The sequence below is a fragment of the Hyposmocoma kahamanoa genome, unplaced genomic scaffold (assembly GCF_003589595.1).
Source record: "Hyposmocoma kahamanoa isolate Upper Pololo Valley unplaced genomic scaffold, ASM358959v1 78, whole genome shotgun sequence".
Taxonomy (NCBI): Eukaryota; Metazoa; Arthropoda; class Insecta; order Lepidoptera; family Cosmopterigidae; genus Hyposmocoma; species Hyposmocoma kahamanoa.
The window spans coordinates 6,508,307-6,534,825 of NW_020653945.1; the positions used below are offsets into that span (position 1 = coordinate 6,508,307).

At 35.8% G+C, this 26,519-nt stretch overlaps 2 protein-coding genes across 4 annotated transcripts; both read left to right on the forward strand.

Moving 5' to 3' along the window:
• Positions 1 to 925: 925 nt before the first annotated feature.
• LOC113233283 lies at positions 926 to 17,580 on the forward strand (the record flags this gene model as incomplete). The annotated part of the gene is made up of 16 exons (XM_026468347.1): positions 926 to 1,235; positions 1,935 to 2,105; positions 2,188 to 2,447; positions 2,880 to 3,052; positions 4,550 to 4,637; positions 5,071 to 5,310; positions 5,846 to 6,104; positions 7,879 to 8,048; positions 11,472 to 11,598; positions 12,831 to 12,897; positions 14,610 to 14,739; positions 15,737 to 15,885; positions 16,015 to 16,075; positions 16,828 to 16,868; positions 17,127 to 17,213; positions 17,282 to 17,580. Coding segments are annotated over exons 1-16 (2,586 nt in total), but the record flags the coding sequence as incomplete, so codon positions are not given.
• LOC113233403 lies at positions 17,565 to 25,906 on the forward strand. 3 transcript variants are annotated; one of them, XM_026468528.1, is made up of 13 exons: positions 17,565 to 17,745; positions 17,810 to 18,146; positions 18,228 to 18,926; positions 19,030 to 20,051; positions 20,702 to 20,724; positions 20,856 to 22,410; positions 22,507 to 22,647; positions 22,726 to 22,839; positions 22,912 to 23,025; positions 23,119 to 23,235; positions 23,312 to 23,536; positions 23,699 to 23,810; positions 25,611 to 25,906. In XM_026468528.1, exons 1-13 carry the CDS (start codon positions 17,590 to 17,592, stop codon positions 25,757 to 25,759), a joined length of 4,764 nt encoding a protein of 1,587 aa, XP_026324313.1. In that variant the 5' UTR covers positions 17,565 to 17,589; the 3' UTR covers positions 25,760 to 25,906. The 3 variants fall into 3 exon arrangements, with proteins under 3 accessions (XP_026324313.1, XP_026324314.1, XP_026324315.1); XM_026468529.1 differs by lacking the exons at positions 22,726 to 22,839; positions 22,912 to 23,025; XM_026468530.1 differs by lacking the exons at positions 17,565 to 17,745; positions 17,810 to 18,146 and having other exon boundaries at positions 18,458 to 18,474; positions 19,747 to 20,051.
• Positions 25,907 to 26,519: the final 613 nt, after the last annotated feature.

Consider the following 26,519-nt stretch of genomic DNA (forward strand, 5'->3'; position numbering starts at 1 on the left):
TACTTGGCATCTCCGCCACTAATCCGGTTTAGCGGTGGCAACCATGTGGCAACTGTTAGTCGTGCGGAGCACGATGGAAAGTGAACGTGCCTACAGCTCCGGTACCTATCTGGAAAATAGGGAGGGTGCAGTACGTTCACCCAGGGCGGCTTACTTAAGGCACTAGCCTTACGGAGAACCGGATGAAGTCCGTGCAAACTTGCTAATCCGGTGTTAGAACCTGACTTAGATGGTCACTGTGCCGGTTCGTTCGCACAGGTCATAGTGACCTTCCGGCAAAAAGCAAGAGATTGATCAGGAGGGGCACTATAAACAAAACTTATGTGACCTTTAGATCGCGTTAATATTATTGCTTGACCTTATTTCACATTCTGGTACACCTATTACATAGATATCGTTTCTGAGACGTAGTTTGTTTTTCTTTTTTGGTGTGGCAAATATTAGATACTTCGTTCATAAGATTCAGATTTAGATTCATTTATTTCTCAAATGTAATACTACATTACATTTTAAATCCCGTTTTTCTAATTTTAAATCTTGTGACTAACTAAACAAGTTTATTTTATAATTCACGCTAAATAAAACTTCAAAAGGTATTTCTAAACGCAGAACATAGTATGAGCCTTCGAAATTATATTCATCCAATTTTTCGGGAATTTTTCCGGAAAAATTTCCACTAGGTATATGAAATTTTTCGGCAAATTACCCAACAGTCATATAATAAATATTAACATAATATTGACATCTCTTTTGTGGTTTCAATTTATAATACACTCTGTGGTTTCATTGAACGTCAACGTCAATTACGGTTATTCTAGGTCGGTTCGGTTGTGTCACGATCACGAAAACAAAACAAATAACATACCAGGAAACATGTGAACATCATGGGTGTCATTGACCGATTTCGCTAGAAGTAGTTTTTAAAGACGTGTTAATAGTTTAAAAATCCACAGTCCTCATCACCGTGAAACATGATTATCGCACTGCAGACGTTGGTATTTTTTCGGGAGTCGCTGCTGTCTGTCGTAGACCGGCTACTGGGTCCATATTTTAACCGGTTCACTTTGACTTTTGCCCGACACATTTCCGAGGATGAAGAGGAGGAGGAGGAGGAGGTGTATGCGGAATTTGACGATGAAAAGGGAGTGATTTTTTATCCGCCTGTGTATGCACAGCGGTATGCGGCAGTCACTGATTGTCTTATGGACGAACGCTGGTGCGGCAAGTTGGAGAAGGTATGACAATTTCTCTGCTAAAGAACTTTAAAAACCGTTAATTGCTTTTTAAGAGCTGTGTTTAAGACAGTATACAGGTGGTACATGCTAACCATTTTGCAATATCTCAACTGCACAACTTATATTATGAAGAATAAAGTCTCAAAGAATCTCTTTATTCTTGTCCTTCTTGAAAAAATGCCTTCAGTGCTGGAATTTTCTTTAGACATTTAAGAAATTAGTTGCAAGTATAAAATATTTCATGAGTTGTAAATCCATATGTGATTGTCCTTACCATTTTTTTAATACATACCCTTATAATTACTAAAAGTGTGTATTCCTAATAGGTTCTTTCATTTTAAAGGATTCAAAAAGAGATGCAACAATTTTGTTAGTTTTAAGCCATGAGTGCAGAAAGAGTTTTTGATTCCTGATGAGATCCTGGTCTCTATCTGATACAATCTCACCTTCCCACCAATATGCTAGAGGCTAATATTGATTCACTCTGCGAACATTGTTACTGCAAAAGAAAAACTGAAAGTTCTTAAAAATTTACATAAAATTAAAATTTAAAAGCTCATACGTCAACCATTAACTATAAGAAGGCTGTTGCTTCTGTAGGCTCGAGATCATAACAGTTCACATAGCTGGCTCGTGACATGCTAATGTAATTTAGTGAAAAGTATATACTACAGTATAAGAATTTATTAATATAATCAGGTGATAGACCTCGGCTACCATGACATGAGTTTCATAAAGTACTTGAAGGATGTGCCAGGTGTGCACACTATCCTTGGAGTGGATATTGAGACCATCCCCCTGCGGTGCTCATCCGATTTGCTTGGATGTGAGGAATATGCTCCAATTAGAGAAAATCCTTTGCAGGTGACAGTAAGTCGCTTTTTCTAAACTTGATCTTGTAAGGCACAAATTAACACATAGTTTCTTACTATAAAATGAAATATACTTCTAGTTATTTGAAGGTAACGCGGCAGATCCGGACTACAGACTCATTGGTTGTGATGCAGTAATTGCCATTGAGATGATCGAACACATGCTGCCTCACGATCTTGACAGGCTAGTGCATAATGTTTTTGGCTTTGTCAAGCCCTGGGTAGCTGTCATCACTACACCCAACGGTGACTTCAATGTTCTGTTTAAGAAATTGGAAAAGAATGGACTGAGACGCCTGGACCACTTTTTTGAGTGGAGCCGAGAACAATTTCACGATTGGTTAGTTCAAAAGATTTTTGTGAAAATATTATTATATTATACTATTATGAATAATGAATGAAATGTAATTTACAGTCTAATTAATAAAAAAATTGATTTAAAAGTCATTACCGTGTCAAAAATACACTAGTGTAATAAAAAAAGGGTAAAACTATATAGTTTTACCCTTATTTTACCCTTTTAATATGTATATACATATTCACAACTTGTGCATTTCCTATCTGTAAAAATTATTGTTACCTTTTATTTGAACATAAAATTTTCCCTGCTCTATAACCCTCGAATTCGAAATTCTGTAAGACATTTTGCCTGATGTCAAACCATACTCATAAACTTGTGTTTCTAATTGTTTAAGTGTTAACTCGTCATCATCATACAATACTAGGCTGCCTTTCACCCCTGATATTTGAAATATGTCTATACCACTTCCAGGTGCAGCAACATAGTGGTCCGCTACCCTCAGTTCACAGTGTCATGCAAAGGAGTAGGCCCGGGCCCTGTAGGTACACATCATATTGGCTGCTGTAGTCAACTTGCTCTCTTTGTCAACAAGGATTACCACAAACAGCCAGACCTAAATCTTAACAGCTTAGCTTTAGTTACAGGTATATATTATGTTTATTGTACTCATTGACCTACCAATAAATGGACATCGGGTCTAATACAAAAATCACAAAAAAAATGTCCGAGGTTAACCTATACAAACGTAGTGCCATGTAATGAAATATAAAAAACTAAAACATTTAATTTAAATTGTAATGTCATAGCGATACTGCCTAAATTTGATTACAACAATTTAAGGGGCCAAAAACACCATAGTCAGCTTCCATTGGAAACTTAACAAAATGCACCATATTTAGCTTCGATTGAAAATTACTTGAATACAAGAGTAATGGAATAGCCTTTCTCGTAAATATTAATTAATTTTTTTATATATATTATTATGTCGAATTTTGTACAAATTCACTTAAAGGTATAATAAAGAGTTGGGCAGATACATACATACAAATATTACTCTACAAATGTGAAAATAAGCGTGTACTATAAGAAATGTAGAACCGATATTCTAACTAAACGTAAACTCAAATATCCGTAATTCCGATTTATAACAAAACCGTTACGCTTTCGAGTGATTTTGATGTTTTTTACATAGACAAAATTAACTTTAGTTTTGTAATCTTCGTAAAAACACAATGAAAATTCGGGCTAATGTTATTTCGGGCAAATGTATTTTCTGACTTCTGATAGGTAATCTCATACCGGAATACGAGTACAACAATATTTTGTTAGTTATTGCTAGCGCTTAAAAAAAAAATCATTTCAAAAATAGGATTAAAATCAAAGCAACTCTACAGTTTCGTTGTTCTAAATATTTCAATCGCTTGTGGTTCGAACAATTGAAAATGACCACTAAGTTTATATAAGCTCCTTGAAACTGACGTTATGGGTCTCTTTCCACCTTGCTCATGCAATGAGTAGAAAAAGGACAGTTAGCTATTTCATTATTTCGTGTGCTTTTGTAAATTATATTTATGATTCAGTTATATATAAATTAAATACTATAAAACTGTACAAAATAACACTTTGAAAAGACAACTATGATAACACAACATATTTGTTTAGTGAAAATATGATACAAAATCCTGTTCTCACACTTTACTGCAGTAATTTCTACAAGTTATTATTATTGGTACTGCATGGTTGACAACCGCGCTGTCACTCGAACAAACGAAGACTATTGCGCGATTGACGCCCTGTATGCCCGAACACTTTTTAGCCTTTTTTATACAGGTGCGAACACTTTTTAGCGCGAACCCGACGTCTATTCATTGGTAAGTCAATGATTGTACTAGTTTTTTTGGAATGTAACAACTTTACAATGTTTTCTCTTTTTTAAGGTTTGTTTTTTGCATCTTCTAATTTCCTGTCTCTTCTGCTGCTTAATTTCATAACGAAACAATCAATATCACAATACAGCTGTCCTTGTTGAAATATTTACTACTTTAATAATGTCAGAAAAAAATGTATTGTCCTAATTAAATTGACTTTTCAGAGTAAAACCAACTAGTAATGCCAATAGTAATAAGTTATTGTATTTACAGATATTCCTACTCGTGATAATATTGCAGATATGTATGCAGGATGGGATACACCTATACCTAAGACTGTTGATATGATCCCACACGACAAGTAAGTATTATTTATTGTTACATATGTTATTATTAATGATGTAAATTTTTTGTTGAATAAATTACTCCTCTTGTTTGTTACAATTTATTAATACAAAGATCGATCGCCATTATGTGGCTCTACAAGACAATTTTAGAAAGAACAAGATATTTGGTAGTTTGGGGAGTTAAATGTTGTGTTGGGTGACCCGTTGGCGAAGAGGGCTAAAACTCTATACTCATATGTGAGGGCTTGTCTCTCACTACGAGGCGACACGATATAGTAGAATAATCCACAGGGATTGACATCACAAGGTCGATATTGACACCCAAGTGTTACAGGCCTTATTAATAATAAAATTTAAAAAAAATCTTATTATTAATAATTGTCACATCTTTGGTTGCGAAAATCTTTTTAATTTCGATCTTATCCTTTATCCAGCCTTTCCTTCCAGAATGGAATCCCTGTCCGATTTCCTATCCTCAGACAAGAAGTCCTGTGTGACTATTGTCATTGCCTCTGCAATTACGATGGATCGTTTAGTGTACTGTGACAAGATGTCGCAGTGTAATCTTGATTCAGAGGTTGGGAAGAACTTTTTAATGTTCAATGACGAAGATATGTGTTGTAGCATGCTCGCACCAAGGAGGAAGTTGGAGTTCAAAGTATATGAAATAGAGGATGTAAATAGCAGGTCATATTGATTTGTGCTCTTTTGAATTGACTGTACTGTTTTATTAAGGGCCTTTTGAAACTTATTGATTGTCTAAATGATTTTCTAGGTATAGATATTCTGCATTACTCAGCGCATGTAGTAATAGTACTACGGAATGACGTGCGAATTTGCCCACTTGCGAAATGTAGCAAAACTGTAAATTAATTTATACTCAAGTCACCAAACATGTGCCTTGGTGACGTCATAAAGGCTTATAATTAGGCTCAATTTACAACGACTTTTTGCAACTATAAAAATGGTGAACTTTATTTCAATTTCATTTTTCTCATGGAAGAATGGCTTAGTGGGATTACGTCAAATATGTTTATTGCTCCATTAGACACAGAAAAAAATATCCCACGTCTTCTCCAATTGAAGATTCCTTAAAATAAGCAAATTGACATAAAGTCATTTCATCGCTTACATTCCGTTCCGCAGTAATGTAAACTGAGCCTTACTAAAATCCTCCGATGATTTATATGTTGCTAACTACTTCTCTACCATTATTTTCCAGACTAAACTGCACAACCTTTTCAGTCACAAAGTTTTCGAAGCAAACACAGAATATGATGGCGAAACACAAAATTGATTCTCTAGTACATACTAGGGAAGTGGTGAGCGAGATTCAACACCTCACCAAGATGTTGAACTTCCACGACATGTCGACGTCTGACGATAGCACGAGTATTTGGTGCAACATCAATTGGGGAGAAAATGCTCCATATTGGAATCAGTATTATAAAATTATCAGGAATTATAACTATCCATTTGAGGTGATTTTTTTTTACTTTTTAGCCGTCCGTGTCTTAGAGATACACTGTGTCCCTAACGATTTTGGTAAAAAAAGTTATAATTTTTTTATATAGAAAAAAAGGTGGATGATAATTCAGCTGCACGTTAGAGAGAGTAGTTCAGGACGTTACAGTACCAAAGTCGGTAGAGACACAGTATCTCTAGGACCCATGACGGGTTAAACTAAACTTAGATCAATATATTTTCAGCAAGCTTTTGTGCCTGCTACCAAACTAAGGTCCCAAGATCTGTGTTGCATCTAGCAATAGCATTCCGTTAGAAATGATACTACTTTTTCCGGTTTTAAAATTGCATTTATTTATTTAAAAAAAAATTATTTAAAAAAAAAGTTTCTTTTCAGTATTTGCAATCGCGCAAAACCTAAAAAATTTATTAAGTAATATTGAAAATGAAACTATTTTTTCGGATGTAAATGGCGTATATTTGTTATTTCAAACAATCCACCGTTTCGGGCCCATACAGGTCTCATGGTCATGGCTGAAAGTCAGCAAAAAAATTGACTCAGAAAAAAATTTTATTTCCGAAGTGTAACAATTGCGAAAACCTAAGAACTCGATAAATAGATAAAAAAATATTTTGAGATAAGTATTTATTAATATTTTGAGAATGCCACGCCGTTAAAATAAAGCTCTTCTCCGCTCCGCTTTAGTACAAAGTCGTTTAATGACAACGTATGAAATCGGTAATCCTCGGACTAGTGTTTACTACCTAATTTCCGTGGCAAATGTTATTATCATATGTCCGAAAAAGGTGATCCAAATGTATAGATACATGTATAATTAATTAGACATAGCTAAATGGATCGACATAGAGAAAGACCGAAATAATATCGAGTACCAACGTCGATTCAAATATCGATTGTGACTGGATGAGTTTAGTGGCCGTAAAGCTTTTTGTGAAAGAGTTTGTCCAGGGGAGTACTCCTATACTACTATCTTAGTATATCTGCCGCCAATAAAGTAATATGAGCGTTACCACGTCCAGGTTTGTAAGGGTAAGGGTGCTGGTGAAATTAAGGGCGCGTTCAAATTAGCCGCTGTTAGCCGCGCGGCGGCGGCACGACTGTCGCGCTGCAACACACTACAGTCGCGCTGTTGCAGTGCGTCTAGAATTGTATGAAAAGTGACAATCGCGCTGCCGTCGTGCGGCAGCCGCGCGGCTGCAGCGCGGCTAACAACGGCTAATTTGAACGCATTCTAAAGGCTAATTAGAACGCGCTCTAAAGGTTGAACGCGCTCTAAAGACTCATGGGCCTTGTCAATTTATGTCTCAGAATGAAGGGCGCAGTGGCAGTGGCCCTCGATATTTATGATTTAAAGCTCTGAGTGGCACTGTGACTGTTATGAACCGGTATACGCTTACCGTCAGGCGCACGACTTGTTTATCCCGTCATTTGATATTAAAAAAAACAAATACCGCATGTTCAAACATTCACGTCTGTGCCAATATTCTGTGTTGTTAAGTATTGTATTCCAAAACGTTGCACATATAGAAGGCATGCTGACGCTTGAACCCGTGACATGCGAGATCTTTATTCGAGAGCGTAATTGGCACTGTCAAATGAAGTCAATTGTCAGTCAACCGTGACCATGGGACATGTAAACAGCCCGAAACGTCTATTTGTTTGAAAAAACAAATATACACGATTTAAATCCGGAAAAATAGTTTCATTTCCTATGTGTAACAATCGCGAAAACCTAAGAACTCGAAAAGTCTTAATTAAATGATTTGTAGGCAAAATCGGAAGAGTGTCGGATCCTGGACCTGATATCTGAGGAGATTAACCGGTTGATTGACATGGAATACAGAGATAATGCAGCGAAATACGCAGACAAGTTTGAAATTCCCATAGAAATCCTTATGAATGCCGTAAAACATATCACAGATGATACTATGAGAGTCAAGTAAGTTTCTTTGTTTACGAGGCATGAAAAGATAAGGTAAATTACATAGGTAAAATGCAAATGCCAAGAAGGGCAGTACTACTAGTGTACAAAGCAGGTTTTATGAAGTTTATGTTTACAATTCTAAAGCCATATAGCAATCCTGACCAAGCCCGTAACTTGAATTGCCTTTATTAATTTCGTACTATGACTTCACAAAAACAAAGCAGGTTTCTTGTAAGAGTAGTTTATGTTGACAGTTCTAAAGTCATTCGTTTTTTCTCATAGTAAAATAGTAACATGACGTGCCATTTGCCTAGCAACTGAAAGTGTCAGCTGTCAAAATAGGTAAGCAATTAAAAAAGTCACTTAATGAGATTGACCTACCAACAAAATGGACGTCGGATGCGCGCTAAAAAGTGTCTGCACCTGTAGGACGTTAAAATCGCATACAGGGCGTCAATCGCGCAACAGTCTTTGTTTGTTCGACTGACAGCGCGGTTGTCAATCATGCAGTACCAATAATAATAACTTGTAAAAATTACTGCAGTAAAGTGTATTTTGTATCATATTTTCACTAAACAAATATATTGTGTTATCATAGTTCTCATTGAAAAGTGTTATTGTGTACACTTTTATAGCATTTACTTTATATATAAATGAATCGTAAATATAAATTACAAAAGCACACAAAATAATCAAATAGCTAACTGCCCTTTTACACATTGCATGCGCAAAAGAAGGAAAGAGACCCATTACGTCAGTTTCAAGAAGCTTATATAAACTTCTTGGTCATTTTCAATTGTTCGAACCACAAGCGATTGAAATATTTAGAACAAAGAAACTATAGAGTCGCTTTGATTTCAGTCTTTATTTTCTTATCGTATCTGCCCAACTATTTATTATTATTTTTAAGTGAATTTGTAGAAAATCCGACATAATAATATATATAAAAAATAATTAATATTTACTTATTTTAAATTAATTTTTAGTCGAAGCTAAATATGGTTGGTGCATTTTGTTAAGTTTCTAGTAGAAGCTGAATATGGTGTTTTTGGGCTAAATTAGGCAGTACTGCAATGACGTTACAATTTAAATTAAATGTTTTAGTTTTTTATATTTCGTTACATGTCACTACGTTTGCATAGGTTAACTTCAGACATTTTTTTCGTGGGTTTTTGTATTAGACCCGATGTCCATTTGTTGGTAGGTCAATGCTTAATGATTACTTTTTTGGAAAATGGCGGGTTTTTGTTACAGTTTTTACAAGATTTCATTTTTAGTTAAAGTTTTATTACAACTATTTTATATTATAACTATATTTATTACAATTACAAAGATCGAACACTCGGAAAAAATTCCTTCGATCCGGCCGGATTCGAACCGACGTCTTCTAGCTTACCGTGCCAGACGCTATACCAACTAAGCCACGGAACGAACCAGCGGACCTCACGAATTTTTTATATAATGCTTCTTGCAGATCTTTGCATATCGTCTGTGAGAAATCTATGTTTTTTGTTTCCCAAAAATTTTACTTTCATATAGGGTTGTAAACGAAACCCGTCCTTCATTGATTTGAGTAAACTTCCCCTTACTAATTAATTGTTTTATTTTACCCTACTTTATGATACCAAGAGACAGAACAAGAAAGTCGTGCGCCTGCAGAGCTAGCACGACATGACGCGCGAAAGTGACTTAAAGCGCGAGATACTGTCGTAGTCGCATAGGGTATCGAAGAATTTTTTTCTGAATTCGATCTTTGTATTAATAATTATAAAAAACTAGTGGAATAATTTACCAAAAAATAATTGAATATCAATTCAATAAAAATTTAAAATACAGTGAATAGCGACATCTCTCGCCAGGGCTGGTAACTGTAAAGATATCTAACTGGGTGATAAAACTTTCATAGATTTCTCATAGATTGAAAAAACCAAATACAAAGAGACGACGCAAGCACATACAAAAATTCGTGAGGTCCGCTGGTTCGTTCCGTGGCTTAGTTGGTATAGCGTCTCGCACGGTATGCTAGAAGACGTCGGTTCGAATCCGGCCGGATCGAAGGTATTTTTTTGAGTGTTCGATCTTTGTATTAATAATTGTAATTTTATTTGAAGACAAATTATAAAGAGTGATTGAAAAGCTTCCGACATTAAAAAATAAAGCGTGTTGTATAATCAATAATTATATTATTTTAGAAAACAATATTTTCCTTTTTGAACACAATCGGGATTATACTTCTTGAACGCTACCAAAGAGAGTAGATGTCTTTTTTCATTTGATTAATTATATAGCTCCATCTCGCTCTTTGGTTTTACTCATTAGTAGGCCAGAGACAATAATTAATGTTTAAAAAAGTATGTCTCATGTGGCCATGCAATTCCCGTTCAACTTTGTGTGTACTTGGTTTTGTTAGCATTAGGTAGAAGGAAATTTTAAATCTTCTGTCAGGCACCGTTTTATTCAGTAATTTTGTAAGCAAAGCATTTTAATAACCAAAATTCCAAACATATTTACTACCTTCATGGAATTATTACTTTTTTTTATTATTAGTACTTACTCACTATTATAAATTAAACGAAAAATTTTTATGTTTACTTACTTCGTCTATTCACAAGTTGCACTGTAAAAAACTTGAAGAAACGGATATTCCAAACATTTAACGGATCTTTTTATAAAATGATAATATATTGTCATGTCATTTCTGAAGGTTATTAATTGTGACGATATTTTTTTTCTTTGCTATAATTTGTTGATTGAAGAAAAAGGTTTACGATTACCGCTTCTTTGTTTATGATTTGTGTAGTATAGATCATGATACGAATTTAAACATTCGTGGAACCTGTCTGGCTCCTTTAAAGCCCTCTGGGTGTTGATTATCGTAATCAAACCGTTACGATATCGTAGTGATCTAGTCGTTCAACTGCTTTTTTGTATTCACGTGTCACAGTGAACGTCAACGAGTCCAATTTTAAAGTCGTTTGATCCAAATGTCGTTATAGCGTGTTCTGGTATATGAATCAAACTTAAATCAACTCTAAACGACATGTCATACGTACTCTGCTAAAATTTTGATAGTTCTTTCAATAGACTTTCGACGACTAAATGTCAAATTTCACAATCCAAGATGTCGTTCATTAGTTGTTACGTTTCGATTCTACTCATATCAACGTTGACTAAGTGTCAAATTTCACAATCCAAGATGTCGTTCATTAGTTGTTACGTTTCGATTCTACTCATATCAACGTTCGTTCAAGTGGTACATGAATACCCATTTTGGATAGGACTTCGATCGAACGACTACGTAACGTCAACGATATTTTGATAGCTTGAACTTACGTGAATCACACTACTGGTCTATCCATACATTCCGTTACAAAGTTAGACAAAAATTTGCTAAGTATGTTATAATGCAACTGTATTGTTATCTGGATTGTTCTACAGAGATTTGTTAGAATGGAATGGCTACGAAATCCAGGGCAATATGGTGTTATACTCACGGCTGGTGGTGGACCACACTTCGGTGACAACCGGGGAAGAGGAATGGCCGGAGTTCGACACCGAGTCTGATGTAAACAAACATTTCTACATATAAGTCAGCATTTAGTACCACATTGACATATTTTGTTGTGTAGTATAGTCTGGTTAAAGGTAAAACAACATAAGTGTCATTTTCTGCAGTCTCTAAATTACACAGCTTTGGTTAGAAAATAACGATCTTTGTGCAGGTATAACTCAATAGCAAAAAAGCTGTAAACTCAATAAAAGTTATACCTACAGTAAAATGGTAATTTTCTTACGACAGATTCATATGTATAAAGACTTTTTGTGGAAAATGTCACTTATCGTTTTTTAATTTTCGACAACTTCGTAACCTTTATTGATGCGAACTTTTGAGTAGGCACAAAAAACAATAGATATAATTATATGACAATTTATAATTATACCTTTATTTTGTAATTAAAAAAGGGTCTATAAATTATATCTTAAACTTGAATTGTCCGATATTGCGCTTGATAAGTAAAAAAGGGATTTCGTTCAAAAACGACGTTACATGGTTTTCAAATTTAACCGACGTCATGTGGTTTTGCCTTTACGCAATATATCACTTGACATCTCTTGAATTCGTCAGTAAGTTTTTGTCAATATTTTTCAGTTCATGCTGTGTATACTGCCCATGTTCTTTTTCCTAGCCTTATTTATTGTATATAGTTTGTTTTTTATTCATAGTAAGTTACCACATTATTTCCTTTAGTTCTAAACGTGTTAGTTACACTTAGATATTTGTTAAAGATATTCAAATGTTGTCAAACAAAGCGTGGCATTTATGTGTTCAGTTTGTCTGATTTTTTTGTGGTTTCAAGTTCCTTAGGAACTTTGTAAGAAGAAAGCTGGGTCAAAACCAATAAAATTTTATATTTAAACAGTTACATTAATTTTAAAATCGGGACTTAACCGCGTATATTCATATTTCATTTACCACGACGTTTCGGGACGTTTTGCAACGTCCATGGTCTCGAAGGGAAGTTCCTTTTTTATCGTATTTAATGCAACTCGTAATATTTATACGCGATTAGGTCCCGATTATTTAGCCAAGATCTCACTGGAAAAGTATACTTAATAAGATAATTAACTTTGCATTTTAAGGACAACTAAAACTTTAAAGGTGTTAAATAAAAAATAAAACGTTAAATGGTATTCAACAATGTTATTTTTTGAAAAATTTAAATAAACCTTTCAGTTATGTTTTATAATGAATATTTTCTTTCAAAAAGCAGTCCCAACTGTAATTCCTCTTTGCAGTACGAAACGACTGACGGCCGTTCCACTACGTTTTCCGACGGCAGTACTGTAACGCCTGATTTTCACGGTTTGCATCTTGTTATTATTCGACGTAGTTTATTTCTTAATATTGATTCAGGCGCCCTTAGATTGTCAATTTTCTCTTTTGAAAAGCTTACTAGTAGGTTGACACTTACTCGTCTACCAGTTTTTCTTTTACGGATAGCGTTGTAATTGAATTCAAATATATTATTGAAAATTTAAAGTTTAAAGGTTGATTCGTGTTACACCGTGCTGGAGCCGGGCCGTGATACGGTCAAATATCTACATATGCTTTTGTATGAACTTCATGTTAGACCGGGCTAAGTCCGTGTCACGGTCGTGGGCACGGTGTCGAGTATTTTTTCCCGCTTCCAACCCAGCCCGATTGTCAACGGTAGTCAACGTTGGACTACAGTGTAGTGGATAGCGCAAGCGCAAAATGCTCTCATTATCTATTAAATCTTTGTACATACATTTTCTTTTTCTAGTTTCAATTTGTGTTTCCAATTCGTGATCAAGAGCTATTGCAATAGCTGCCAATTTAAGTTGTGAGGACTGCATTAATAACACAACCTTATCACTCAAGAGAAAAATGAAAAATAACGAAAGAAACCCGTCCGCCTCACGGTGGAAACGACACGGTACGGTGACGCTCGGCACGGTGTAACGTGAATCAATCTTAAGTCCTGGCGCACACCGCGCTGCTCATGGAAGAGTGGCATAAGTAGAATAATTCTACTTGAATTACAACGAAGTAGTTATTACACGTCCTCTCTAATTTGTGTAACCTCGATCGACAATATTTATTAACTATCTTAATAAACCTTTATTCGATATGTACAAAATATTTTCTTTATATATATACTTATATAAAAATGAAATTATTTTTTTGGGTCTTAATCGCGTTTTTTCAAACAAACCTAAATCCGATATATAGACAATATTAGTTTCTTTTTTTAGGAAATGAAACAATTTTTTCAGATCTCAGTCGCGTAATGTAAACTTTTATAGGGCTCGGGACGTTGCGTTTGTTAAAACCTATAACTAGTATCTAATTTAATTCATATTTTAAGTATGTTATGGAATAAAACCGAAACACTATTAAATGTACTTACCCATTTTTGGCCGTCCTTTAAAGTAATAAAACAAATGTGCCTTTCTTTCACGTGGGGTGCGACTTTTGTTTAGGCTTGGTTTTTTCGACTTCTGATACGTTGTAAAAATTGTCAAATTGTACTAATTTCTACAATAGGATACTATCTTCGCGTGTCTTTAATTTAAATGTGACACTCTGCGGCCTTCCATAAAGGAAAACTGGACGCTGATAAACAATAACGTGTTAACACACAGATATTCGAAAATTGAGGTTTTAATGCCAAAGTGAGCTTGTCGTCTCGTCTTCATTTTACAAACAAAGTAAAAGCTCCAAATATTTAAAAAAAAAAAAATAAAAACAGTTGACATAAATCGATTAACCAAACCACGAAAAAATCTTCACACCATTTTTTTTCAAAACTATGACAATGGTGGTTTACACGTTATTGCTTACTATCGTCCAAATATTCCCTTTATTTAAAGAGTATTCAGTATAATAGCTATCACAGGGCCCTCGATTCTGCTCCGCATGCATATCGACCACTTGAAAAGCCACGCATGCTTATAATGTATGATGTGTTCAATGAGGTTTGTCAGTGCAAACCGTAGATACTCATGTGGAGTCAAATCCACACGGAAAATGGCACTATCAGATGTTCCCAGGCCGCGGTCTCAGGCGGGCTTTGGACAAGAAAGTGCGCGGGCTTCGCGCATTGTTAAGCGCGGACGAAGATATTTCCACAGAGCTGGATCGCGTCGTTTGCCGTCTCATGAAATTAGCTTTATTTACCTGGTGAGTACTTTCCCGAAGATTGTTGAACGTATACACTCAGTGCCGCCTTTAATTCCATTTTGATCGCGTGCCAGCTAGAGCGCGCCAGGGTAGATGGCACCCGGGCCCTACGTAGGCTAGCGCCGGCGCTGCGTTCACTGCCGTCATTGGCAAAGGCGTCCCAATAAATCATCAAAAGAGGATGCCGTCATTCGAAAATAATTGAAGAACTTTGACTCGTCACTTCTCAGTTGACCCATTAAAAATCTTTCCTGTAAAATAGGATGTACCCAATGTTTTCTTTTTACTCTATTAATACCACCACAATATCACAATTTCGTCGCCTATCGTGCGCAGTGGTCTGAATTCGATTGAGGTGAGGACTTTAGTCTCCGATTTTCTTGCGAGATGGCGTTTAATGTGAACACCTAGTCCGAGTGCCGGTTTCCAGGCAAATTCGCCGATCCGGCGTAGTGGGAACTAGGCCTTAGGTATCATAATAGAGTAAATTAATTATTGCTTGATATTACACAACTAAATCGGGACAACCCTACTAAATCTAAGTAATGGCACCAGGCGCTCACTACGAGGAAAAAAGAACCTAAGCACGCGTTCAGAGAGGTGACCATAAAGTTGTTCGCCGTGAGCAGTCGTGCGGAACCGAATGCTGGGGTTGTACAAGAATTGTAATGTAAATAAAAGACTTCTTGCATCACTGTCTGCGATACACTCAACGGTAGGCACTTATCGCGTAACCTCGAGCGAATGACGGAACCCTGGTACTGGGTAAAATACATATGAACGCTATATTATGCTTTGCCAGCATTGAATGCGTTAATACGAGTATACCGTAACCACAACTGACAATTCAATTTGTGACTATGGTAAATAGAATTAGCCTTAATTATTTAGAAAAAGCCACTAGACAATATTGTTAATTGTTGCCTAACTTATCTTATAATAACTCTTTATATTATTGTCGTAATATTTCTAACATATTAATTTGTGTTCACTGCAGTAAAGGTAAACAGACCCCGCCGCCGACAAAGTGGATGCAGTGCAAGCTACTTGATCTGCTCACACTCACAGAGAAGGCCATTGCTAGGAGAAAGAGGCACTGTCTGGAGAAATTTGCATTTAAAGCTATTGGATTTGGTGATAGTACATGTATTGCTATTTCACTACCTGTATTTAGATACCTATTTATTAGATGAGCGGCCGTAACAAGTTAGTTTCTTCGCGACTGTCCTCTTTATTGAGAATGGCTTTGAATTTCTATTGGCAATTTTTTGACAGGTCAAGAAGGAAATGAGAGTTCATTGGCTATAGACAAGATGAAAGAAGATAATGCAAATGTGTAAGTCTTAATTATCTAGATTCTTTATAATTGTTTTTAGCCCAAATAATGTTTTTTGGCTATAGAGAACAACCCAGCTATACTCAGATACCAGTGTACTATTCGGCTTTTTTCTTATCATCAACAGTTTAATTTTAAATAGTTCTTTATGAAGCATTTTAGGAACCATATCTTCCATAGACTTAAGTAAGCGACAAAACAAATTTTACAGGAGAGGGTTTTTTAAAAATATTTCTACACATAAATGTGATACTAAATTGAATTTCAATCTAGTATTAGGTATTTTCAACCCCTGGTGCCAAGAAAAAAATGATGACATTAAGCCTGTTGTGGCGATTACGGACACGGTCGGATAGAGATCTAAAGATTTTTGAGGTTTTCGGATGTTTCAGGTACTACTTACGATTAAATGCATATTTTTAATCGCTTTAAATGCAAATTTCTACATTAAAATATATTAAAAAAAAGTTGGGCTAACGATAAACTTAGCTTTGGCTATAATTTCTATTTGATGTAATTTCGGCGGGAAATTTTAATACCGACGGACAAGGATGTCCGTTATAGTTTAAAACATCATTTGCAATAAAAAAAAACGCTGTTTAGGTAAAAATCTCGCTTCCGCAATCGCTTACGAAAAATCGACGGTCTTGGGTCGATACACATACATATTATGGCAAGCGACAAATTTCTATGTTCTATGTAAAGCAAGGAAATAGTTTCTGAGATAGTATAATTTCTTAACATCATTTCAGAAAGAAGATCGTCGCTAAATATATTCACATTCTTGAATCTGGTAAGTTTCTTTTTTTTGGATATTTGAGTCTCTTTTTTAACTCATGCGTGTGACTTATATTTGGTATAAATGTGCGTTTAGGTCCGAACCACATGACCTTTTATGTAGTGTTTAGGCCATAGTCCGCTATGTTAGCCTAATGCGGGTTGGGGTAATAGCTTAATAATATATTATGTAGTTAAACCTATTTAGGTATTATTTATTGTGTTTTTCCTTCGTGTCACTGCTGTGAATTAATCATCTCTATTTTTGTTGTAGACAATATTGATGACTACAACACTTTTAAATACAGATACGATGATGACGTTTTGACTAGAGACATTGCTAGTAACGCAACGATAAAAGGTGCAGTTTTTAGTAATTCGACCAAAAAAATCGCAGTCATTCGTAAACTAATTCCAGTTTTATTTTAGACTTTGAATTTAGCGATATGAACTTTTCGCAAACTCTCGATCACAATTTCGAATCCACGGAAAGGATGTCGGAAGACGATTCTAGCAAAAATCGGGCATGGATAGAGAAAGATAATTTGGAAGTAGTGCCATATCATGAGCATAACTTACGTACTTTTATATCGCCGTTGGATTACACATATAATAGTGAGATTAGGCAATTCAAGAAGATTAACAAAATACCTAATACTAGTTTGAGAATACAAGAAGATAAAAAGCCTTATAGACGATCTCACAGCGCCGAGACCAAGCATGAGAACAAAAGCAAAATGAAACGTAGCAAAAATAATCTTAAAAATATATCTTATAGTTTTGTTAGAAACTACAAAAAGAGAATTGCTACTTCCTATTTCGGAAACTACGGACTTAAAACGAAAAAGAAAATAAGGGAACATACGAATTTGCAATCCACTTCTTCGAAACCGGTAAGGATAATAAACATTATACGACATTTCTCTCGAGTAAATTTAATGAACAAATACCTTCCAGATTCCAGGAAGTTTCGTTGCATTGTGTCATCCAGATCTTAAAATTCAAGCAAATTCAAATTTTCACCAACCTACAAAGGTGAAAAGGAGAAAAGAGCGTATTGATGCTGTGAATAATTTGAGTAGCGACATTGCCGCAACCGAGGAAAGTGTATTAATAGACATAGTAATGGATGACATGGAGGAAACTATAGCATTACGTCGATCCATTGGTACAGACGCCGACTCTATAAGTCAATTGAATAAAAAAATTGACAACGAAGTGAAAGATGTCGCACTGGATAGTGAGTTACAAGTTAAAACGGAAAATGTACATTCACAAACTATATTTCTTTATGGTATATCGTTGTTTTTATTAAAAACAATCGTTAAAAACTCAAGTAGCCAAATATATTTTTTACATGACCATTTCTTTTCAGATATCAATGAGCCAAGTACATCAAAAGGAATCCGTCATGTTAGTATGGATGTTCAGTGTTGTACAGATGCGACAACTCTTTATCCAAGTCTTTCTCCAGTTTCATCTTTAACAAGACCAACTCAAATGTTTGGAACATGTATCAAAATCGACGACTCTTTAACGAATATAAACATGAAAAAGGTAAATCACACAGACAATTCTGCTGCTACAAGCAACATAGTACAGAACTTTGGACCAACATCTTTGAGAATTCGTACAGCAAATCGTAACTTAAAAGGTATCAAGATTGAAGATTCGTTTACGGACATGACAGTGATGAGTTCCGATTTTGGTACTTGCACTAATGATGATAATTATGAAAAACTGTCGTCATATCCGACATTTAGATCTCCAACTAGGCATTCAGTTGGGATTAAAATTAGGGATTCTGTGTCCGATTTAAGAAAGATTTGTAATTCTGGTACGTCTACGGATGAACTTAAAGACATTAGTCAACCAATGAGTATATGTACAGAGTCTCCATCAAAATGCACAAAAGGAATTACAGTTACGGATTCTTATACGGACATATATACGGGACAACATTTTGACTTCGGAACGGTAACAAACAATGCTATTGAACAATATAAAACTGCAAATACGGAATATAAGTCTCCTGAATATAATGAAGCGCAAATGGAATCCACATTTGAGCATGGTATGTCATAATATGCATTGGTGCATTTTTGATAATGTCTTTGTCACTTTACACTATGTACTCGTATAGTAAAATATGGCTTAAAATACCCTTTATGTTGTAGATGTCGCCAGTACAACTGATTCTTTGATCCAAACAAATACAAATGGCGTACTGGACTCTGGCGACAATACTGATAATAACGACGACATCATTACTGAAAATGTTGTATCAAAAAAGAATGTTACAAATATTGAAAATGGATGTTCGCAGACGAATTTCAAAATAAAAATTGATTCGTCCTCTACTTCTGAAAATCCAACATATTATAATGAAATGCCTAATGTTAAATTCACTAAAGGCATTAAATCCACTGATTATTTGATTGGCGCAGATTATATTTTCCCCACCATGACCGATCATAAAATTGATATGCGATGTAGATCTCCTTCTCCAGTTAATATATCTTTTGGATTTAAAGTTAAGGGCGACGATGGCAACATTACAAAATGCGTCGAATGGTCTTCTACTCGAATTGAGCTATCGGACTTTCATACGCCTTTTCTAAAACACCCACCTTCAATGACAGAAAGTAAATTAACACATTCCGGGTCTGAATTCTACGAGAACTATTGTTGCAGTTACCCACAACGTAATTTGTATTTCACTGATTCTTCAATAAATACCAGTGCCTCACAATCTAAAGGAATATTAAGCAGTGAAGTTATGGTGGACCAAAAATTATCGCCATCTAAATTGTTAAAGAGTAAGTTAAGTTGTGGAGGTGTACAGATTCATAGCTATAAAGAAAAGCAAGTTTCAGAAGATATAGTTTTTCAAGGAGAATGGCAGCAACCTAATCCAAAGTCACGACAAAAACAAAATAAGACTCCGATGAATCCAAGTCCAACGAGAAATTTCACTGAAATAAGTAACAAAAGCAAGAGAATAGCTCCTACCGATAAACCATGCTTGAAAAAAAACGCACAAAAGCTCGAAGTTAAAACCGAGATAAAGAAGCCCGCTCAAGTACGAAATAGGGCATTGAAGAGTAAACAAGAGACTGGAAGCAAAACTGAACAATTGAAGAGAAACGAACTTCCTAAAAACCAAGTTCGAACAATAAGAAATAAAAACGTTTTGAAAGTAAGTAGGTATATTTATTATTGAATTGATATTTAATTATTTTGTGAAATTACTCCACTAGTTTGTTATAATTATTAATACAAACATCGAACACTCAGAAAAAATTCCTTCGATCCGGCCGGATTCAAACCGACGACGTCTTCTAGCATACCGTGTCAGACGCTATACTAACTAAGCCACGGAATGAACCAGCGGACCTCACGAATTTTTCTATGTGCTTGTTGTCGTGTCTTTGTATTTGGTTTTTCAACGACTTTTTAGTCGTAGCGCCATCTATGAGAAATCTATGAAAGTTTTGTCACCCTGTTCGATACCTTTGCAGCTACCAGCCCTGGCGAGATATGTCGCTATTTACTGTATTTTTGAATTTTAAACAAGCACAGAAAAATTCGTGAAGTCCGCTGGTTCGTTCCGTGGCTTAGTTGGTATAGCGTCTGGCACGATATGCTAGAATACGTCGGTACGAAACCGGCCGGATCGAAGGAATTTTTGTGTTCGATATTTGTATTAATAACTATAACAAAGTAAGTAGGTATATTTATATAGGTATATTTATATTTTTTATTTAGATGTCTTTACATAACAAGTTATTGCCGCAGTTGTTTAATTTGTGTACTAATGTGCATTTTTGTATTTTCTGTTTGTTGCAGGTATCGTCTAAAATTGCAGTAAAGTAAGTACGAACCTGATTTATGAACTTGACTAGTTTGACTTGACAAAAATTCCGTTTACTGTCCGTGAATATTATTCATTTACATGTTTCAATTATACCTGTTTTGAATTTCAACATATTGTCATTTTCAGTTCAATTACATCTAAAAGTACGAGAAATGCATACAGCTCGAAACGACTTTCCAAGCAACCGCCTAAAAATCACATTGCCTTTGGAAGAGGATCAACGATAAATAAGGACCCTAAAAAACATCTTGCACCCATGCATACAAAGAAATACTGTACTATGGAGAAGAGTAATTTAAACCAAAGTTTTGGTGCAATTGAAACTGTTATCAGAGGCAATGAGGGAAACTCTAGAAAAGCCACATCTCTAATAAGAAGGTCAAAAACAGAAATCGGAATGGAATTAATAAGAATGAGTCATGAAATCCGTGAAAATTTAACTTACGTAGTGTTTCGAAATGAGTTAGAAAATAACCACAAGAATACCAGTAACAATGACCCTATAGACAATGCAAATAAAAGTGAAGGTACAAGTAGGAAGAGAATCATAAATAGACGGTCCTCTAGTCCACTATCACAGAACAGTTCAACATGTTCTACACCGGATAGTATTGCTACGGTAACAGAAGCACGTACTAAACTATCTGCCAGGAAACATTGTGGACATTCTCCTTCTTCAAACAAAAGTAGTGTAAGTAATAGTGACACTGACCCCATCTCACCCGTGCGGAACAGAAAATACAAGCGATATAAAAGTGGAAAATATTCTGAAGATAAAAGCAATAAGGAGAACGTTGCTGAATCATCTTTGAAATGTAAAATTAGTGACAATGTACAAAATGTGAAAAATTCATTTATGGGAAGAAGTAAAAATATATACTTAGCACAGGTTGCTAATGAAAGTGCACTTACATTGAACAGTAAGCACCAAATACCTAATAAATCATTCATTCCAACAGTCGCCGGCAGCGACGAAAGAAAAAAGTACGAAAATTCATCAATCATGATGAAAAAGTCTGTCGTTAGAGACTCTTTTATGAAAGGAGCAAATGAAAATCAAGGCGATCCGTCAAATGTTGTTTTCGTAGTAGGTCCTTTGGAAAAACTGGAGTCAAATGCCTCGCAACATACAGCAACAGATAACGATAGTGCTATTGTTAACGTAGTAGACAATACATTACTAGCCGAATGGTTGGCTAAAGGAAGTAGTAGTGAACTTGACATAGATAGCACTGAGAGCACCATATTAGCGACAATGAAACAGATTGTAGAAGATCGATTAGATTTCATTACAGCCCCGCTAGATATAAATGAATTAACAAACATGGATGCACAAATACACGAAGATGGTATCGAACAAGAACTAGATGAGACTTCTTCCCTAAAAAGTTTTCAAACAGTGATTACAAAAGACGATAAAATTGATTATATAGAAACACAAAATATCACAGATATTGCTTTTAACAGCACTTTTGAATCCGCACAAGATATTCCTTCACCGATGAGCATTGATTACCAAACAGATTACGATTTAGTTTCATTTAAATCTTCTACTTCTGCTTCTAAATTATCTGAGTATTTTCTAACAGATGATAGTAAGAAATCCGAGAACATGCCACCTGACATTCTTACCATCAGCTCAGTTCGAGACATATTTGAGAGAAAAGAATATATCTCACCAGTGAGTTTCTTACTAATATATTTCTCGTCTGTAGATAATACAAATACAACACAAAGGCATTTCTGTCGTGAATTAATTGAAATTTTCTGCCTTCAGAAACCAGCTGGAATGCTTGCTGTCCAAGCGTTTAGTGGTTTCTCAATAGATGCAGAACCCGTCTCTGGCGACCAGCCTGACTACGTGAACTTTGTAGACTCCGATGTCGGTAGCTTTGCTGTGGACGTTGCCAGACAAGCTGTAAGTGACGTATGATCTGTTAATAAAATATCCTTATGGAGCTGATAATTGAATCCTGATGGGGTTCTCGGCATTCAGGCCTCCGGATGTTTTGCCAAGTTTGCTGATTCTGTCATCTCAATCTGTCAGAAACCTGACCCGGTTAATATCGTTGATTCTGAGACGGGCAGTGGTACATCGGTTACCAGAACCGTAAGTATCTTGAAAGGTATCTAATTTTGTTAAGTATGACGTAACGATTTTGACAAATTCTTCTCACCATAGAGGATTATCAAGTCATGCGAAACGTACAGTGCCAGCATCAGTCAGCGTCCTGATCCGATAAACACAGTTGATTCGGAAACCGGTAGCATCTTGAAATCTCTTACTAGACGAGCTGTAAGTACTAATGAAAGGAGGTCGTTTTGCAAAGGTCCCATTTATTTCATTATGTTACTGCCATTAATTTTGAAATTTCTATTCCTTTTTCAGACGTCCGAAGAATTATTCATATCGGGCAGGTCATCTGAAAGCTATGAGTCCTGTATAATAGACGAAGACGCGGTGGTTCCAAACTGGCTGTTCAACATTATTAACCAACAATTTTCTGTAAGCACTATCGCTACGGAAGTATTGTTTATTTATCAAGACATTCTTCAGGAAGTTGCATTTGTGATATTATTAGATGGACATCGAGGAAGATCAGCCGATAAATGGTCCATTGCCTGCGCCTGCGCATACTGAACCTATGTACGATTTGAACGGCAACGTACCCGAGCCAGGTATGGGCGTAGGTGCAGGAGCAGGCGCGGGAGACGGGCGCGGCATGCACAGCGACAATTCGCAGGACAGCTCCGGTCGGGGCACTTCGCTGAGCTCCAGCGACACGTCATCAGGTCAGCAGAGCGAGGTCAGTATTGGGAATTATCGCATTACCCTACATGTCAATGGGCCCGATCTTATAATTTAAAAAAAATTAAATTAAATTTTTTAATTAAATTTTTTAAACACCAATTGAAACCTACTTAAGTTCGATGAAATTAGATTGTGAATAAGTAACTTTCTGTAACAGGCAATCCTCATCGATCCATCCGCTTTCACGGCGCAATTTGAACACGACTCGATTGGCAGTTCGGCTGGAGTGAACACTCTTATGCTTCCTCTTGATGGTTCTAGGCCTGAAAGTAATGTGTTTTAATTTTTTAAATCCCAAATTGCTTGTACTATCAATTCAAACCTGTACAGGGTTTGAATTGATAGTACAAGCAATTAGGGATTGTTAGGCATGAATTGGGACTTAGGTTTGAATTTGGGGTTCTTAGGCATGAATCCCACTATCGTAAACTGTAAAACATAGTTTGTAAAGTAGATTCGTGTCACCGGGGGAATAAATAGCCGTTATAATTACATGAACCAATCATTGCAACTTTGAAAACAACCTTTATCGTCATCGTCTGTCCTCAACCGTCATACATCCCATTTCTGGGCACAGGTCGTCTCTAAGTAGAGTGTTTTGGTCATGCCTAACTAAGGTTTCCTAAGGGTTTGAATCTTCTTTGACGGGCAAAACTTCGCATTTTTCGCATAGGATTACTTGTCAGATACTACTATCGATTTACATACGAGTGGCAGTCATTTTGATAAAAAAAAGACGAAAAGCGCAATTTAAAGTTAAGTCGGTAGAGTGAAATCATACTATTGCTTCATGCTTGATTATAGCGCGGGTAGGTACTTACGAGTATGATGGGGTGCGGTGCAAGTGAAACTTCAACTTTTATTACCGTCGTATTTGCAGTTTTAGGTCTACCAGATTCTAGTAACGAATGGAAAATCAACTTTAATAACATTTGGCATAATTGTAACAAATATTTTATTATATTTCTGCACATGAGAGATATGGAATTCTTCTTATAGGTAATTTACGTTTTAGTTGCATTTATTTTATGAGGTGATGTAAAATATTAAAGCGTGAAACACACAGAGAGCGGGGGCGGGTCGGGCGCGTGTCGTGTCGGGAACGCGGCGGGTCTAATTCCAAGTATTTATGCGCCCGTCTCGCGCCCGCACTCGGTGTGTTGTCGTCCAAAAAAACACAGGTTTCACGCTTAATTCTTTGCACGAATTAAAAAAATGCATCCTAATTTTTTATTCATAACATACATTACTTATAATAAGTAAAAATTCATAAAGCAGTGTCGCGTAAACCTTATACATTTTTCTGTACACCGCTGATTTAGAGCATATATATCGCTGCTTATCATATTGTGATTAATAAACACCCGCTCCCGCTGGCCGAACCATCTGGTCGCTTTCAGCACTTGCATATCCATTCTTGCGGAAGTATGATAAAGCTATTATTTCTGTTATAAACATTACTGACCTCTTTGTCATAAGTTCAAAGCTAACGCATTAGCATTTTGGTAACTTTCGAAATATTAGCACTGACCTAATACATTTATTTGTGAAAACATAGAAGACAATACATAAGCAAGTACGGTGTCACTATACAATTCAGTCACGAGACGTTGTCTGCTCGCGTCGGAGGTTTAGTCAGGACTGCCGTCATCGTCCTTTGTCAAAAGAAAGGTAGGTCGGTCGTCGTCTTTTGTCCAAAAGAAAGTCAGTCTAATATCGAATTGTCAGTGTAGTCACCAATGGACGCTGGACGCAACAGTACCAGCCCAAAGAATATGCTTTTATAATATATTAATGTGTACGCGTAGTTAAAGTTTTTTCTCTGAAAAATGTCAATGGCGTAGCTCTTGATTATCAATAACATTGAATCTAAACAAGATATAAAAAAGCTGCTTGCAGGTTATTGTAGAATATGTTCCAGATATGTTAATAACTAAATTTCGCTAAAAATGTTGATAACGTTATTTATGATAAGGAGACCAGATTATTATAAATTATACGGTGTGTTTTTTTTAATCATAAACCAGTTAGATCACAGGTTTATATCGCATTATTTTTTATTCTGGCAGACCTGCCCCGAAATACCGGTGCTGATAATGAAATGTTGAGTACTAGTCGTCATACAAGGATAATCATCAATCCTGTACTGGCGGTGAGCGACGGAGAAGCTGACGTCTCCTCATTGGACACCGATGCCCCCGACTCCTCGGATAACTGACTCCACTGACACAATTGAAACCATTTTTTGGTTTAAAATCGTACTCATTCGGTCTTGTGACGTCTACCGGATTTGAAGTGAAAAGTTCTGGCTTTGCAAAGTTGGTGTAAATGTGTTCGTTCTGAATAAATTATTATGTTTTCTTAACATTTAACCTTCAGTAATTTTATTTTATTTATTGATTTTTGTTTGTTGAAACAGATAACTAATGGAAGTATTAAATGTCTTATGGAAATTGAAATAGATGGCTTTCCTGAATAGTGAGGTGATTAAAAAAAGCTGAAGCTGTATCGAAAGCTGAGGAATCGTCGCCTTGCTTTCTCAAACTCGCATTTTAAAGCACAAAGTTACTAGAATGCAAAAAATGGATTGTATATATACAAATTTTGCAGGCTAATTTCACATCACATTTTCTTCATATTTACACACTGGCTTTTTTTCTTAAAGTAATGCGTCCAAATTAACACCTGTGATAAGAAATTTAAAATAAATAGACAGTTTTTCCATCTCCTGAATGATCATTATAAGATACTATGAGAAAGTAAGGCTTCGAAATGCTACACCGGTTCGTTTATTCCACTAAGTTCAATCAGCTGAACTAGTCTGACACAAATATTCGAATTAGTTTAACTAGATACAATTTTTGAAAAGTTGCAAGTTATTGGATGAAATTCATCTTCTTAGTTTAACTTTCCAATTATTTAAATAATAGTTCAACGAATAACTGATAAGTTAAGTTGACATGTTGTTGTTGATATTA

Excerpts from the sequence above, each read along its gene's own strand:
- LOC113233403 (XM_026468528.1), top strand. The coding sequence starts at position 17,590 with ATGAAACGTAGCAAAAATAATCTTAAAAATATATCTTATAGTTTTGTT. Across the intron at positions 22,648-22,725 it reads TGGACGTTGCCAGACAAGCT|GCCTCCGGATGTTTTGCCAA; the intron begins GTAAGTGACGTA and ends CTCGGCATTCAG. Across the intron at positions 23,026-23,118 it reads AATCTCTTACTAGACGAGCT|ACGTCCGAAGAATTATTCAT; the intron begins GTAAGTACTAAT and ends TTCCTTTTTCAG.